Source organism: Lates calcarifer, linkage group LG2 (assembly GCF_001640805.2).
Source record: "Lates calcarifer isolate ASB-BC8 linkage group LG2, TLL_Latcal_v3, whole genome shotgun sequence".
Classification (NCBI taxonomy): domain Eukaryota; kingdom Metazoa; phylum Chordata; class Actinopteri; family Centropomidae; genus Lates; species Lates calcarifer.
This window is the reverse complement of record NC_066834.1, coordinates 18,819,868-18,834,405: the sequence shown is the minus strand read 5'-3', so window position 1 is coordinate 18,834,405 and position 14,538 is coordinate 18,819,868. Positions and strand designations below refer to the sequence as shown.

Here is a 14,538-nt window from a genome sequence, read left to right as displayed (position 1 = left end):
CTCTGTGACAAAAGGTACCATAGGATACCTTTCTGACAGCAGACCTTTGACAGTTCACTAAATTTAACACTAATCTGACAGTTGTGAAACAGACTATCCCTGCCCAAGGCCACATGGAACAGAAGGTGGATTTGGTAACAGGTAGGATTATATAATCTGATGCAATCCAGTACAATGAGCATGCAATAAACACAACTTTTATGAAGCTTGCAGTATTTTGTTTCTGTTTACACTTTATCAGAGAGCTGTTTAAAAGCTGATCTATCTCTGGAAATTTTTGAGGTTGTAGATTTCCCACACATTTGCCTGTAGATTTCCTACAATTAACCACAACGTATGGAGAACATAGGTCATAAAAAGATGACGTATGTTCTCCACCACCTATTTTTGTCTCACCACGCAGAAAGTAGCTGACAGACTTGTTTTTTTTCCCAGTGTAGATGCTTCTGGTGGTGTTACTTTTAAAAGGGTATTCTTTGAAATTTACAACAGAACGATCTTCAATTTCTTTATCTCCAGAAATTCCTAAATGTCTAAGACCACCGTTAACACAGTTAACATGGGTAACCACAGACCTTTTATGGAGATTTAACACGTAGAATTAGCCTTCACACCACATGAACCCCCACTCTATCACTCCACAGGAAGGAAATCTGAATCTGTCCCAGTAATAACAGAGGCTGATCACAGGACAGTTGTGCAAAGTACTTCTGAATGTCGGCGTTTACTTTGAAGGCTACGAATAAGAATGACAACAAGGTAAAAGCGAAAGAGTTAAACACCTGCAGAGGCTATTGAAAAGACACAAGAATTGAACAAACAAAGGGCAGTGGTTGATGCAATAACCGAGGGTTGTGACAGCCCAAAATGTATGTCTGTATTTAATAGTCAGTTTAAGGAATCAGCATTGCAACATTACTTATGTTTACAACTTAAGTTTACTATAATAAGCCATTTATAGTCTGATGTTTGACTAACACTGGTATAGAGAGATGATTAGACAAAGCATGAGTACTGGTTTAAAAACAAAGTGCTGGTCAACAGGATGTGGAAATGTGTGTAAAAATGCAGGAAACGTTCACAGAAATAGCTTTTTGTGAGGAGAAGCCCCCAACCAGTCTGAACAAAAGACATGAGGTTGCAACAGCTATGAGAGGGCAGTAAAGTTCCTCATATTTCTCTGATCTCACATTCAATCCTATTAGAACAGGTGTTTCAGCAGGAAGAAACTAATTCTCGATTTATTTTCAAAATCTCAGAGAACAGACACATCACCCTCCACACCAAATTCACCATTTACCTCTGCAGTCACATGATAACACAATAGAAGCTTGAACTTTTCTTAGTCAAGTCTTGTCTGTACACTAGGGGCTGGAGTTTTACAGGTCAGGGGACAACAAATGCAAAATTACAAGGAAGCATCACAGTATTGTAACCTATGATCAAAATACAAAGGCTCACTACACTGTTTATGTTTTTCTCAGGTTTCTTTCTAAGTCACATATCACAGCAGCTCTTTGAGTGCATGGAATGCTCCTCTTCAACATTGTTATCACTTAATATCATCTGCCCCCTTTGGTTGTTTTAAGTCTCATGAAGAATTCATGGCTACTAATAACACAACGATGATGGAAGTGAAGCCAGACTAGTCCCAACATCAACAGACCAGCTAGGGTTTACTACAAGTCACATACTGTACAACACAGTGACCTAACTGACAAGCAATACAGACAAACGAATGACACATGAATGAATGATGTGAGCACAGAGAGATAAACTTAGAGCAGCTGGTTTTCTCTTGTTTAACAACTGCAAATGCATATCTGTGCATGTGTGTATTTTAGTTTGAGGTTAACCAATCCTGCACTTAGTTCTTTGTATGTTTTAGAATGATTCAATCCTCCCACTGAAAAAAAAAAACAAGCAGACACACAAATGTACAGTATGTATATATGTATTGTCAGTCATGGGTTTCATTCTTACTTCAGCAGATTCTCAGCTCCAGCCCTCATCCTCATCTGTTTGATGATCTGCTGGTTCAGACTGGCGCGCTTATTCTGCAGTTTGCTTCGTCCAGTCTGGGCAAATGGGTTGCAACCCTGAGATGAGGAGATACAGGGAAAAAAACGTGTCAGCAGGAAATAACTTATTAAAATGTAGTGAGTGGAAACACACTTGGCATAACTAGAAAACATGCTAAAAAAATAGGATGATTTCCTCATTGATGGTTTTTAAATCCTGGTTGGCAACAGTTATAAAACAGTATCTCAATTTCCTTCATGTCATTCAAATTTTTGTATCTTTATTTATTTAAATAAAGTCAGTCCCAAGATTTTTTTTCCATGAGTAATTGTTGCTGGCAGTAAGTGATACTAAGATCTACTGAACAACTGTGTTTGTTGTTTTTAGTTTAAATCTGAACATATAGAGTTCAGACACTGCCAAATCTGACCAGGCTCACAGTCCATTCAGTTTCACCTCTCACTTAAATCTTTCACCCAGATATGTCAATTAACTACAATAGAGCTGGCAAGATATATTATTTGTTGTGCTAAACTGTCAAAGCATTCGCTCTAAACGTTGCTCTGACGTCAACATCTTTTAGGCAAGACTTTAATTTATGTGACTTTCTTCTTTATCTTTACTCCCTGATATAACATTAAAATAAATCTAAGTTGGGTGTGGGAAGAGCTGCACCTTGTTATACGGCACTCCGCTAAAACACACTCTCTCACTCTCTGTGTTTACACGTAACGGCCCATATGAGGCCGTACTGTGTGTCCTTGTCCCTATCACAACCACAAGTGTCCCAGCCTTCCTAAGTCAACAGACTGTCACTCATAGCAGCACAGATAAACTGGCCTCAGACATTCATGCTGACTGACTAACAGCACAGCAGAGGTGTGGTCTGCGCTGTACTCTGTATGGCAAAAATACAAGATGCACTTGAGACCTGTCAGCTCAGTAAAACCAGTTAGTTTACTGTCCTCAGCATGGAACAGTCTTACACTGTGGTTATTTATCTGACTAAATCTGATGTTAGATTTAGTTTCCGCTTAGCAACATCAAGGTAAAGAGTCAGCAGTCAATATTCCTGTGACTACAGAATGGTCACAGATAACACAGAACCAAGGAGATCTTAACTTCTGATATTTTTTTTAATTTCAAAGTTCACCTTATCCTGCCCTTGAGGTCAGGGTAAGATACACATCAGCAGCAGTAAGGATTCTCTGACTCACAGTCAGCAGGTCAGACAACAGCCCTGACTCAAATTTATGAGAAACTTCAGATTTCATAGTTAAGATGTTTCTGTCATGTGTCACAGTGGGTTTGTGCTGATCTAAACACCTGCTCCTCTGATAGATTTTTCCAGAAAATACTATCACATTGGTGATCTGCTTCTGCTACAAAAGACTGTTTTTTATTCAGTCGAGACATTCAAACTACAGTTGTGGGTAAGTATTTTGCCCCTGCACTGGTGACATCTTTAATTACATCTGAGTCATGTCACTGATGCTTTTATTGAGAGGGACTTCCTGTACTATGAGTCACAAGAACAGGACAGAGGAAGGTGACAGTTCCTTAAGTACAAATTTCAACACAACAGGTCAAATAGTTGCAACAAGAGTCACATTTAACTGGACATTTTTTGTTACAGTATAACGCACTGTAGAGCCACTCAGCTATAATCACTTGGGTGTTCCTGTACAAACACTTCAGTGACCTGAGAGTGTAATGATTAACCGTTTATACAAATGAAAGCCTCGTTAAACTACGCAACAGAGCTGTGTTTAGGCTGTTGGGGGCGTGGCAGGAGCTATCCTTGGAATGACAGCAGGGTGAGGACATTAATGCGCAAAAGGAGAAGGCGTAGACTGTATGTCATCGCATCAATCATGACATCAAAATACGGGGTGTATGTGCGTGTTAAACAACAAGGGAGTGGCTAGTGGTTGATAGTAACCATAGCAGTGTGTTTCCATTTTTAATATGTAGGATGATATGAAACTTTAACCCATGTTAGCATTCCAGAGCCATGACTGTGATCCTGTGTAGTGACAATTATGTCTCGTTTCATCATTAAGACCTACTTTTGGTCCACAAACCTGATGGTCTAATATCACACCTTTACTTCCGGAGAGCATAGACATTTCAAAATTCTGACATTTGTGTTTTCTATTGTCTTTGATAATATTGTACAGTGTGTACTTTCAGACTGCAGCTTTTGGCTGTCTTGATGTTTGAAAACAAAAAAAAATCCTTAACCTTTGTAGAATTAATCTTATCTGAATTAACACTGGAAAGTAAAGTAAAACATTTGTGCTGCTGCTTTTATCACTGTGCTGCACGGACCATTTGACATCCTATACCGACCAAGACAGGGAGCCGGACCCCTAAACCTGGCTACTAGCCCTGCTGATGCCTTGCCTAACCCACTGAACCACAGTGCAGCCTTTCTCTACTAGTGTACAAAACACTTCATTAGAGGAAAGCACAAAGACAGTCCTGTCCATTGTCATATCCATCAAACAGCAAATTATTTTGCTGTTGTGTAACTGAGGCTTCATAAAGAACATGCAAAGCAAAAGCTCATGGGACAGTTGGTTGGTACAAGTGGTTGATTAAGACTGGCAACCAGCCAGGAAGAGGCTGCAGCCACGACCCAGTTATGGCACCATGACGGACTCACAATTGCTTGTTCGCCTTGTAAATACACAGAGTGTGTTCAGTATATCTATATTTACACCTCTTTATGATGAAGTACATGACAAGCTGAAATCATATATGCTCCCTAATTGACTTCACACATTGAATACATTCCAATTACAGTGGAGACGCTTTGACAGATTGCTCAGAGGGGAGTGAGCTTCATTCAGTGCAAAGAAAGACATCTTCATATTCTGTGAACTACTGTAAGAGACAATGTTTGATCACAGCTGCATCTCCCATTTGCCTTTTTCCAATACAAACCCCACTGAGGGAATCTAAGTGTGTCTCCAAGTCCAAGGAGCTTGTCTGGTTTGTGAACCAGGACACATGTTGTCAATTTGTGTCTGTGGTCTGTCTGAAGGACGGCCTCGGGCCAGATGCTACGTCAATGCTCTCATTGGCCGAGGAGCAGAAGGAGAAGAAACATGCCGATTCGGCTTTTTGTTCTGCCATGTTTCCATCTTGCAGCCGTCCAGTCGGACCTCAGCCAGCTGGAGGTGAAACAGTGGACGGCTGGGCAGGGAGCCCTGAACCACAACAGCTCCCTCGAGCATCAGTCAAAACCCAGTGAGGCCTTGTAAATCATTAAACTCATTTTCACCCAAGAGAAAGTGGGGCACGAAAATGGAAGCAAAGATCATCTTGGCTGCACTTGGGTTAAAATTTGACCGAAAAGTTTCCAAATTGCAAATCTCTTTAACGTGACACAATGAGAAAGCAGAACTCGTTGCTTTGTGGTTTCAGCGAATGTGCAAGAGAGGGGCTTCTGCAATGAAAGTAAAGACCCCTGAATGTTCAAGATATATGGAGGGTGAAAGACGTGTAGAGAATGATGGATAAAAAAAACAGATGAGTTAGGCTCTACAGCGTGTGTGACAGCAATAAAGAAAACAGTTTGTGATTGAGGTATTATAGTCTCCCATCGTGTCCTGTAGCAGTCCCAGACCCTGGATCCAACTGACCTTTTTATAGACACAGGAAGGGCAGCACAGAGCCTAAATCCAGACAGCGTTCAGAAGGGGATTCGGGGGGATTGAAAGACACAAAGGCCCTGTTCAGATGCCCATCTAAACAAGCTTGTCTATAAAAACAATCCAGTTGAGGACACCGGTACAAATGTGGAGGAATGAGACATGGACCACGGCATGGCAGACAGGGAACTCAGTAAAAACAACCATTTCCAAACACCTTCTTCAGAGCTTCACACTAGACTAACTCACACCTCCCTGAAAATGTTACAGACACAGGTACGTGAAACATAAAACTGGTTAGAGAGGTTTCTCTGCAGGCCCTGTTGCGATGAATGCTAATTACTTTAATGACTGTCACTGAATAATTACGGCTCACCAGCTAATTTACATGATGAAAAGGCTTCAACCTTCAACACAAGCACACAGGGAGAATACTCCACTTATCTGGGAAAGCAATTTGGAAAACCCGCCATTAACATTTACATCTCAGTCTTTTGGATGATGCTGTTATCCGGAGCATCTCCCATGTCTGCAACTCTAAGATACAGTCAATCAATAAAAAGGTCAAAGGTCAGAACTTCAGCGGTCTTATTCCTTTAGACACGATTTGTATTGAAGAGATAAGAAATAAAAACATAGCTCTGTGGACCCTCATTTTTACCAGATAAAAAATAACAACAAAACATGTCTGATAAAATTATCTGAGGGCAGTAGGTTAATCTAACCCTATGTTTAGCAGGGGTATCAACAAAGCCTTTGAGGAATTCCTCCTCCACAAAGCTTCCTATTAACTGTCAATCACCATCACACCTCTGACTGCCTGAGGAGAGGTGGAAAGGTTAACTATGGGATGTTTGGTCACTGGCCTTTCAGTCTCTCTCACTATCAGTATCTGCAGGAGATACAGCTATTCTTGGAGTAACACACACACACACACACACACACACACACACTGACACCTGACGCTGACAGTGCTGTGGTTTCTGCTGCTGTTGGTGACACACCAGGAGCTGCAGTATTTGCTAACAGTATACTAAATTTTAGACTGAAACCAGGCTATTTTTAAAAATAGAAGAAACATTTTAAAACGTGTTTTAGTATAGGCTTTGATTTATGTTGAGTTGTATCTAATATTGCGTCAGTTGATGTATAGCCTGACAGTGTTAACATTGGGTGGGATGCATCTTGTAGTTAAATAACGGAACTACATATTGTTAAGCAAGTTACAATATAATCAGACGACAAGTTCTATAAAAAGCTGTCTCTTTTGCTCCGTGAAAAATGCTACATGAGCAATGAGACAGTTTCTGAAAACATTTTAGAAACTCTAGTCAAAACAGAAACAGCAGAAACTGCGAGCTAACACTGAGCGAAAGTCATTACATTTCTATTTACAACTTAAAGAAGGTTCCGTGGCATCTCCCTCTCACATTACGACAGTAGACTGATGGAGCCACTGTGTCATTTTGTCACCAAAGTGAAGTGACGAGAAACAAAACTCACCTTTCTGAAATAACTGCTGTCTCCTCCGCTGTCTTTGATGCCATTTGGTAAAAGTGTGTCCGTCATCCTGCTGGCTCACAGTCTACGAGAACCTCAGAGGAAAAACGAGTGAATTAAAATGTTTTATTTCAACCAGACCGCTGCTGTTCAACAGGTGAGTATCCTCTCTCCTCCAACAATGTGTCTGCTATGACTTCACTTCACTGAGCACGGGACTTTTCCAGCCGAAACCAGAGGCTCCGCCCAAACGGAAAAAAGGAAAAGAAAAAAAAAAAAAAAAAAAAAAAAAAGACTGGGTGGTGCGTTCACTGCCACAAACTCACCGGACAGCACCTGTGTCAGTCAGGTAATGAACACTACAGTGCGTAAGGCGGTCAGACATGTCGACTAACAGGCTGCGTGCTTGAAAACACTGTTTACCAATACAAATCTCATAATGAAGCCTGACTTGCAGACGCTAATGTTAGCAGTTGCACCATCTGGTGCCGTGCTAGCCCTAATGAAGTAAATCACTTTTATGCTAAAATTTAAGGCCTAGTGGAGTTGTTAAAAGCTGTACTTTTTAAATGTAATTACTTGTCATCAAAATGGTAATTAATTCTATGTGAACTCAATCACAGAAAAAATAAACACAAGTGAGATAGAAACTCCACTTTATACCGCAATAAAACCATACAGGCTACAGATTAGTATTTATCTGAAGCTATATTAAAAATTCAACTAAAACACTGTCAGGCACCAGCAGCAGTAGTTTAAGACTGCTTGTTTGGCATTTTTAAATTTCTTTAGATAGCAAATTTTATATATATATATATATATATATATATATATATATATATATATTTGTGTGTGTGTGTGTGTGTGTAAATGATTATATAATGCCAGTTACACAGAATTATGCAAAATGTTAAAACCACAGAGAGTGCTTCCTGCACTGTGACACTGGGAGAGGGACATACCACATACACTGCATGTCTACAGACACTCATTGTTGCACTTGGGTGAACAAATAAAATGGTGCTTATTATCATTATCATATCCTGGAAGGATCAGTGTCATTTTCAGAGGCATTTGACTTGCTGAAAAGCATGAGTTTGAATATGTATCCTGATATTTCATGTCTTTCAAGATTAAATTACTTGGGGCTATACGCATGAGTGGTATGAAAAAATCGGCAAATGCTTAGTATTGATATGTAGCAAAGAAATAATGAAAACAGCTTGTGTATTTAAAAAAAAAAAAGATACCTTAAATCCACAATGAGTAATTACATATTTTTTAATCAGTATTGTTTGGTGTTCAACAAGTGTTTTTCCTTTGCGCATCTCATCACATGTTGGGAGAAAGACAGATGGTCTGAAAGATGCATAAACAGAGAGATCAATGCAAACACTATAAAAAGTAATAAAAATGTACAGCATCTGGTCTTTAAACCAGCAGTGCAGTGTTATTTGGTTGCCTGGCAACGACAGCTAGATGAGCTGTGGGCAGCTGCCGAGGCTTTTTTGGTGGTTGTGCTGACTTCTGATTGACCTGGTTTTGCTGCACTCTCCCCCTGAACTAATTTTAATCTTTATTTGTTGCAGTGCATCACGTTATAACGTGTTTAGCTTTTTCAGTGAAACAAGAGATGCCATCTGCTTGTGTGTGGCTGGTTTTGCCAGTTAGAAAGCAGGTTAAATTCCTGTGGTGAAAGGTGGAGATTAATGTCAGGGAAGGATTATTGATTACAACTAAACAGAGGTGAAGCCAGGGTATGAAGGTGTCGCTGAGGCTATAAACTAGGCCAGAGCTGTCTTTGTCTGGGATATTTCTACATCTGAAAGCCAGGCGAAGGCTTTTAGAATGGAAACGTTTTTATTTCTAACCTCATTTAACAGCCACGTGGCTGAGTGATTTAATTTCCATTTGACTCACAGATGTTAAGAAGGATTTAAAAACATCATACAGATTTTCTGTGTTGCATGGCATTTTCTCTTGGAATATTTCTTAGAGCCAATTAAAAAACACCAGTGAGTGTTCCATGTCAGCCCAAAACAACTGAGCTCAAGAACTACATTTAAATTTCTGCAATTATAGGCTAATTGCTATACAATGAAAGCTTTCAGTGTGCTCTCACAGAAAAGGTTACAACTGGACAAAAAATGGAGGCTCAAGTTGTGAGTGACCATTCACTCTCTAGTAGTCAGGTATTACACAGAGTCACAGTACTCAGCTACATAGATGTCACAAACCAGTCATGCAGGTTGTGTTGGTGGCCAGTTTACATGGGATCAAAGACATTTGCACTGGTGGACATTAGCCATTAATCCACTGCTGTCACTACTGTCACCTTTAGTTTCAATCCACAGTTTGTTTGTTTTTTTAGGTACAACAACAAAGTAGAGCAAGTTTACATAATTTGTCAGTAAAGAGACCAGAAACACAAATTTGACTCGTTATATTTGAGAAATAAACTTGACATTGACGTGATGGTCTGAAAAACTGTGAAAAGTGACAAAGTAGACTTTGGTCACACAAAAAAACATAGTAAAATAAAGTTTAAGGAGTTTAAGACCCTATGGATCTGTGATTATGAATATATGAAGCTTGTAGTTGCTAATTATGCAGTGAATTAGTACAATTATCCATTTATGGACTGACAGAAAATTACTGTCAACATTTTTTACTAAATGAATTATCATTAATGTTATACAGATCATCATTGTACTAAACAATATCAACCACTAGGTGGAGGTAGAGGTTAATACTTTACCATTAATATTGAACATTATTTTTTGTTCTTCCACTTGTAAATCAATGGATGATCTGCTTTCCTCCTTTAGTTTTCTTTAAATAATTCATCAGAATTCCACGGTACTGCAACCAACACACATTATATAAATTAGTTTAACAGGCTGACTCACCCTGCATGTTGACTGCCATCAGCCTATCTGCAAATTTGATGACACCCACCTATAGCAGTGGCCAATAATTAGCTGTTGCATTGAATCAGTTTTGTGCTGGCAAAATGTTGCGTTACTTATTTGCAGCCTGACACAGACAACAGTAGCCTACCTAGCTGCAGGTTTGGAGAAGATCCAGCAGGTGGTACTATAACCACCAATAACAGCCACTGTCTGTCATGTGAAAGGAAGCTGTGTTAAAGGTTGCGTCATAAATTTGTATGATTGAATTTGTGCTCATTCAAACATCATTATGGGCATCGGCTCTTAGCCAAATTGTTATTTTGAATATCGGTATGTGCCCAGAATTTCACAATTGGTGCATCTCTAACTCTTAGCACAATTTTTAATTTCAAGTAACGAGTAAAAGAAAGAATTGTAACAGTTTTCCTCTTGTTTCTCTGAATATGTTTCTGTTTGATTGTATCATTTACACACCTTCAGGATGACTCTGCCAGAGATCTGCTTTATTTCAAAAGACAGACTTTTTGACCAGCCACAAAAACACAGGTGTAACTGATAACAACACCAATGGCCTAGTTCCATGTGTTCCTGTAAGCCATGCCCAGTAAACCTGCATGAATGATACCAGGGACCTGAAACTGCCACACCTAAATGAACTGCACTCAATATAATTATGTCCACCTGTGTTTGACCAGTCACGATTTCTGCCATGAGTCTGTTCCTTCTCGTCACCAGTATGCTTTGCTCATGGCAGACGAGTGACTTGTCTTAGCAGGATTATTTAAAGATGGCTTCATTTAATTGAAAAGTTATTTAAAGGTGTTTTTGATCATTAGTAGGTAAACATTTTGATAAGCACATGTCTGTTTAGTTTATAACTCATGCTCAAACATAGGACATTCATGTGTGTGTACAGTCCTGCAAATGTGTAGTGAATGAAATCCATCTTTTTATGTTACCCCTTCAAAATATTTTTAAAATCAGCTTTGTGTTGTGGGGAGGTAAATGCTGTGTTATGTGTTGACCGTACCTTTAAGTGTCTCAATAAGCTATGGCATTGAGTCAGAATGTATTATATCAAGGGCTCAGAAACATTGCACATCTAAATGAAGTGCAGCCTTAACGAGCTGTTATTAAATATCTTTCCTGCTATGATGTGTCTGCTGCAATATGATGAATAGAAGCTACTATTAATGTTCTTTGCTCTCAGGTTGTGAGTGATTACATTGGTGACAATACAAAGATTAATTTTAAAGTCAGCTCACTAGATCTTGTAAAGGGGTAAGGCATTGCTGCAGTTACTTCTGTGGGTTGAAAGATGGTGAAAGTCTGTTGAACTTCTGAGCACAACCTCATCACAAGGTGTGGTCAGGTGGCGTCATTTGCACTTGACTGCACTCAACTGCAGTATAGGATGTGGTAAGAGCATGTAGTCACAACTAGTTAGCAACGCAGCATTTTTTGCTCTTTAACATTTTCCTCACAGAATGAATAGGACTCCAAATGTTTGACAGTAATCCAGTTGGAGACATGATGAACAGTTTGAACCAAAGAAACTCATGGAATCAGATTAAATTGCTGCAGTTTGCTCATACCTTGTTCCTAGTAAAGTTGTTCACTGTCCTCACAGTCAATAGTGTTTCAAGTTTTCTTGTACATTTCATGTGTCCTGGTCAGTCTGATGCACTCACATGATCATTGAAGCAGGGAACAGTTCCCTTTGACATAGCATGTTAAGTCATGAGGGCAAGTTCATGTCTGAACTACATAAGCTGCTTATGTGAGTTAACCCAGCAGGCCTTTGTAGTGATGGTTTTAAAACCACTTAAAACGTTTTGTCTGTAATTGTAGAACTCTGCAGGGTGGTGAAAAACTGAGCCGCATTTTCCATTCACAGCATATTTTACAGTCTTTTGCTACTGAAACTGGGAATTCCACATTCTTCACCAACACTGCTACACGTCCTATTTTTGATACTTCACCTGGGAAAGAAGGAAATCCTGCAAGAAAGGACTGCTTATTGCCACTTTTCATAAGAAAGGTACTGAAGTCTCATACCAAAGCTCAGCCATCAGCGCCATCATTCCAAAAATCTTACTGTTGGCTTTCAGAAACCCATATTACTTAAACCATATGGAAGTCTCTGCTTGTTAAAGAGTGCAGTGAACTGAGGGTGCTTTGCTTTTCCGCTCATTTCTCTTCTCCTCACAACGAAGCACAAAGCCGTTTGTAAGCGAACTGCTTCCCGGCTGCTTTTCTAAAGGCAAAGGGGGCACGGCGGTGAACAACGGGCACCGGCGTTCAACCCCCGGCCCAACAGGAAGTGCTGTGGGGTTGCTATGCAGCTCTGCTCCCCAACTGCAAGAACTCTGGGTTCCCTGTTAACAAATGATGTGTGGTGAGGGCAGTATGGCAAACCGTTTGAGCAGGCACTCCAGAAGCTCTACAGTAAGAATAGATCAAGGGTGGGATGAAAGAGAGAATGAGAGAGAGTGATAGTTTGTCCTTGGCTGAAAAGTGGTGTTGGGTTCATGGCCTCGTCTCCGTCCTTTCTCTTTGGGTCCGTCTTTCTTCATTCCTCCTTTTTTTTCCTTCCACCACTCCTCTCTCTCTACCTGTCCCTGCCCATCCTTTCCTTTCTCCTTACCTTTCCTCCCTAGCTTGTCTCTAGTCTCCCTCCCTCAATCAACCTTCTTTTCCCTCCTTCCAACTTCCTGGCTCCCTTTCCATCATTGTTTTATTTGTTGCTTCCTCTTTCTCATCTTTTCTGCTTCTGTACATACTAAGCAGTATGTCTACATGGTGTACAAGAAATGATTGATTGAGGACCTCATGAGATGACCAGGTCAAACTACAAAAGAATTGAATAAAATTTAACTACACTGTATTACCTACCTGCAGATTTAAACAGATGGATGTATGAATTTATTCATACTTTAAAACAGCAATTATGGACCTGACCAGGACGGAGATGGTTGAGTGAATAGAAAACAACCCAAAGTTAGCAGTCTTCAGTTATATGGGGTGATAAAAATAAAAAAAGACAGATCAACATGACTAAAACCACAGATGTAGACAATATGGGGGATATGGTCACTGCCTGTTAGAATAATGGTTGCCTAGTGATTACAGTTCTACTTTGACAATATTAGAAGAGAGAACAGAAAAGCAAACTTTTGAATATTTGTGACAAAGCACTTGATGCCACTCAAGCATGATATAAAACATTAGTCATACTGGTTAAGCTGGTACATATTACAGAAATCCCATGCTATGGTATGGAATTGCTGCTATTCCTTGTTATTATTAAAAGCTGCAACCTCAAATTACTAGTCTGTTGACTCAAGTAAGGAGTGTTATTGTCAGATGGTTGAGATAAGACAGATTTGGCAGCCAGGTGCTTAGATGTGTATGCAGTGCAAGATAAACAATGACAGTTGTCAGGTGGACGGTTGGTAGTTCAAATGAACAAGCTGAATTTAATTACGTTTTATTTTGGACTGAAGTATGTGAATATCGTAAAGATTTTGCCAAATAGTGATTGTTTGGCTTCAAGTTTCTAGGAGTACTTTATAATGACAGATGGATGCAAAAAAAGCAAACAAGACGAAGAGTCTGAGCAGTAATTTTGACATACTTACATGCTCACAGTGACAATGCTAAAATGCTGACACCGCAGATTGATCAGGTGTAATGTTTACAGTGTTCACCACCTTAGTCTAGCATGTTAGCATGCTAACATTTGCTAATTATAACAAGCAAGGCTGAGGCTGAAGGGAAAGTCATTTGTTCTGCTGAACATAAACCAAAGAGATTTTGACCTGGTGGTGGTGCTAGTTGAATAGTTGAAGGAAAGCGATTATAAATCATCCTCTGGGGATCATGAATGTTTGCACCAAATCTTGTGCCAGTCCATATTGTAGATGTTGAGATATATCACAGGATAAATGAAAAAATTTACCTGCTGGTGGCATCAGAGGAAAAGATCATTATATCACAAGTCAGTTGAATTCATCCTCTGTGAACACGAATGTGTCCAAACTTTCATGGCAATCCATCAAATGTCTGGACCAAAGTGGATGCACAGACAATTTTTTAAATTTACTATATGACAACCTCTATGTACTAGGACAGAAATCTTACAACTGATGACATCGTAGGCTGTGGTTAGACTGCCACACAACACTTGCCACACTGCAGGTGAGGTGTAGATGTACTAGCAAGACTTTCCAACCATCAACCAACATTACATGAATTCTAGACTATTTCCATGGCGTACCACAGCCTCTACTTCACATGTCCCTTGCCTGTTTGATCATACAGCTTCTCAGTCATTTGCTGCACTAACAGCAGTGAGCCCAGTGTGACATTTCATACATTTTCAAATCCACTGTAGCATTAACAGACACAAACCAACCATAATATGTTTACCCATGGCATATTTT

The 14,538-nt window shown here is 39.7% G+C and overlaps 1 protein-coding gene across 2 annotated transcripts in view; it reads right to left on the bottom strand.

The window, feature by feature from the left end:
- Positions 1-7,387, bottom strand: part of rhpn2 (rhophilin, Rho GTPase binding protein 2) — a 28,930-nt gene extending 21,543 nt beyond the window's left edge. For both annotated transcript variants that reach the window (XM_018697483.2, XM_018697484.2), the window contains exons 1-2: positions 7,185-7,387; positions 1,984-2,099 (exon numbers count right to left, since the gene is read on the bottom strand). In XM_018697483.2, coding sequence (XP_018552999.1) covers positions 1,984-2,099; positions 7,185-7,250 — 182 coding nt within the window. In that variant the 5' untranslated portion in view covers positions 7,251-7,387. The remainder of the gene's footprint in view (positions 1-1,983; positions 2,100-7,184) is intronic.
- Positions 7,388-14,538: the final 7,151 nt, after the last annotated feature.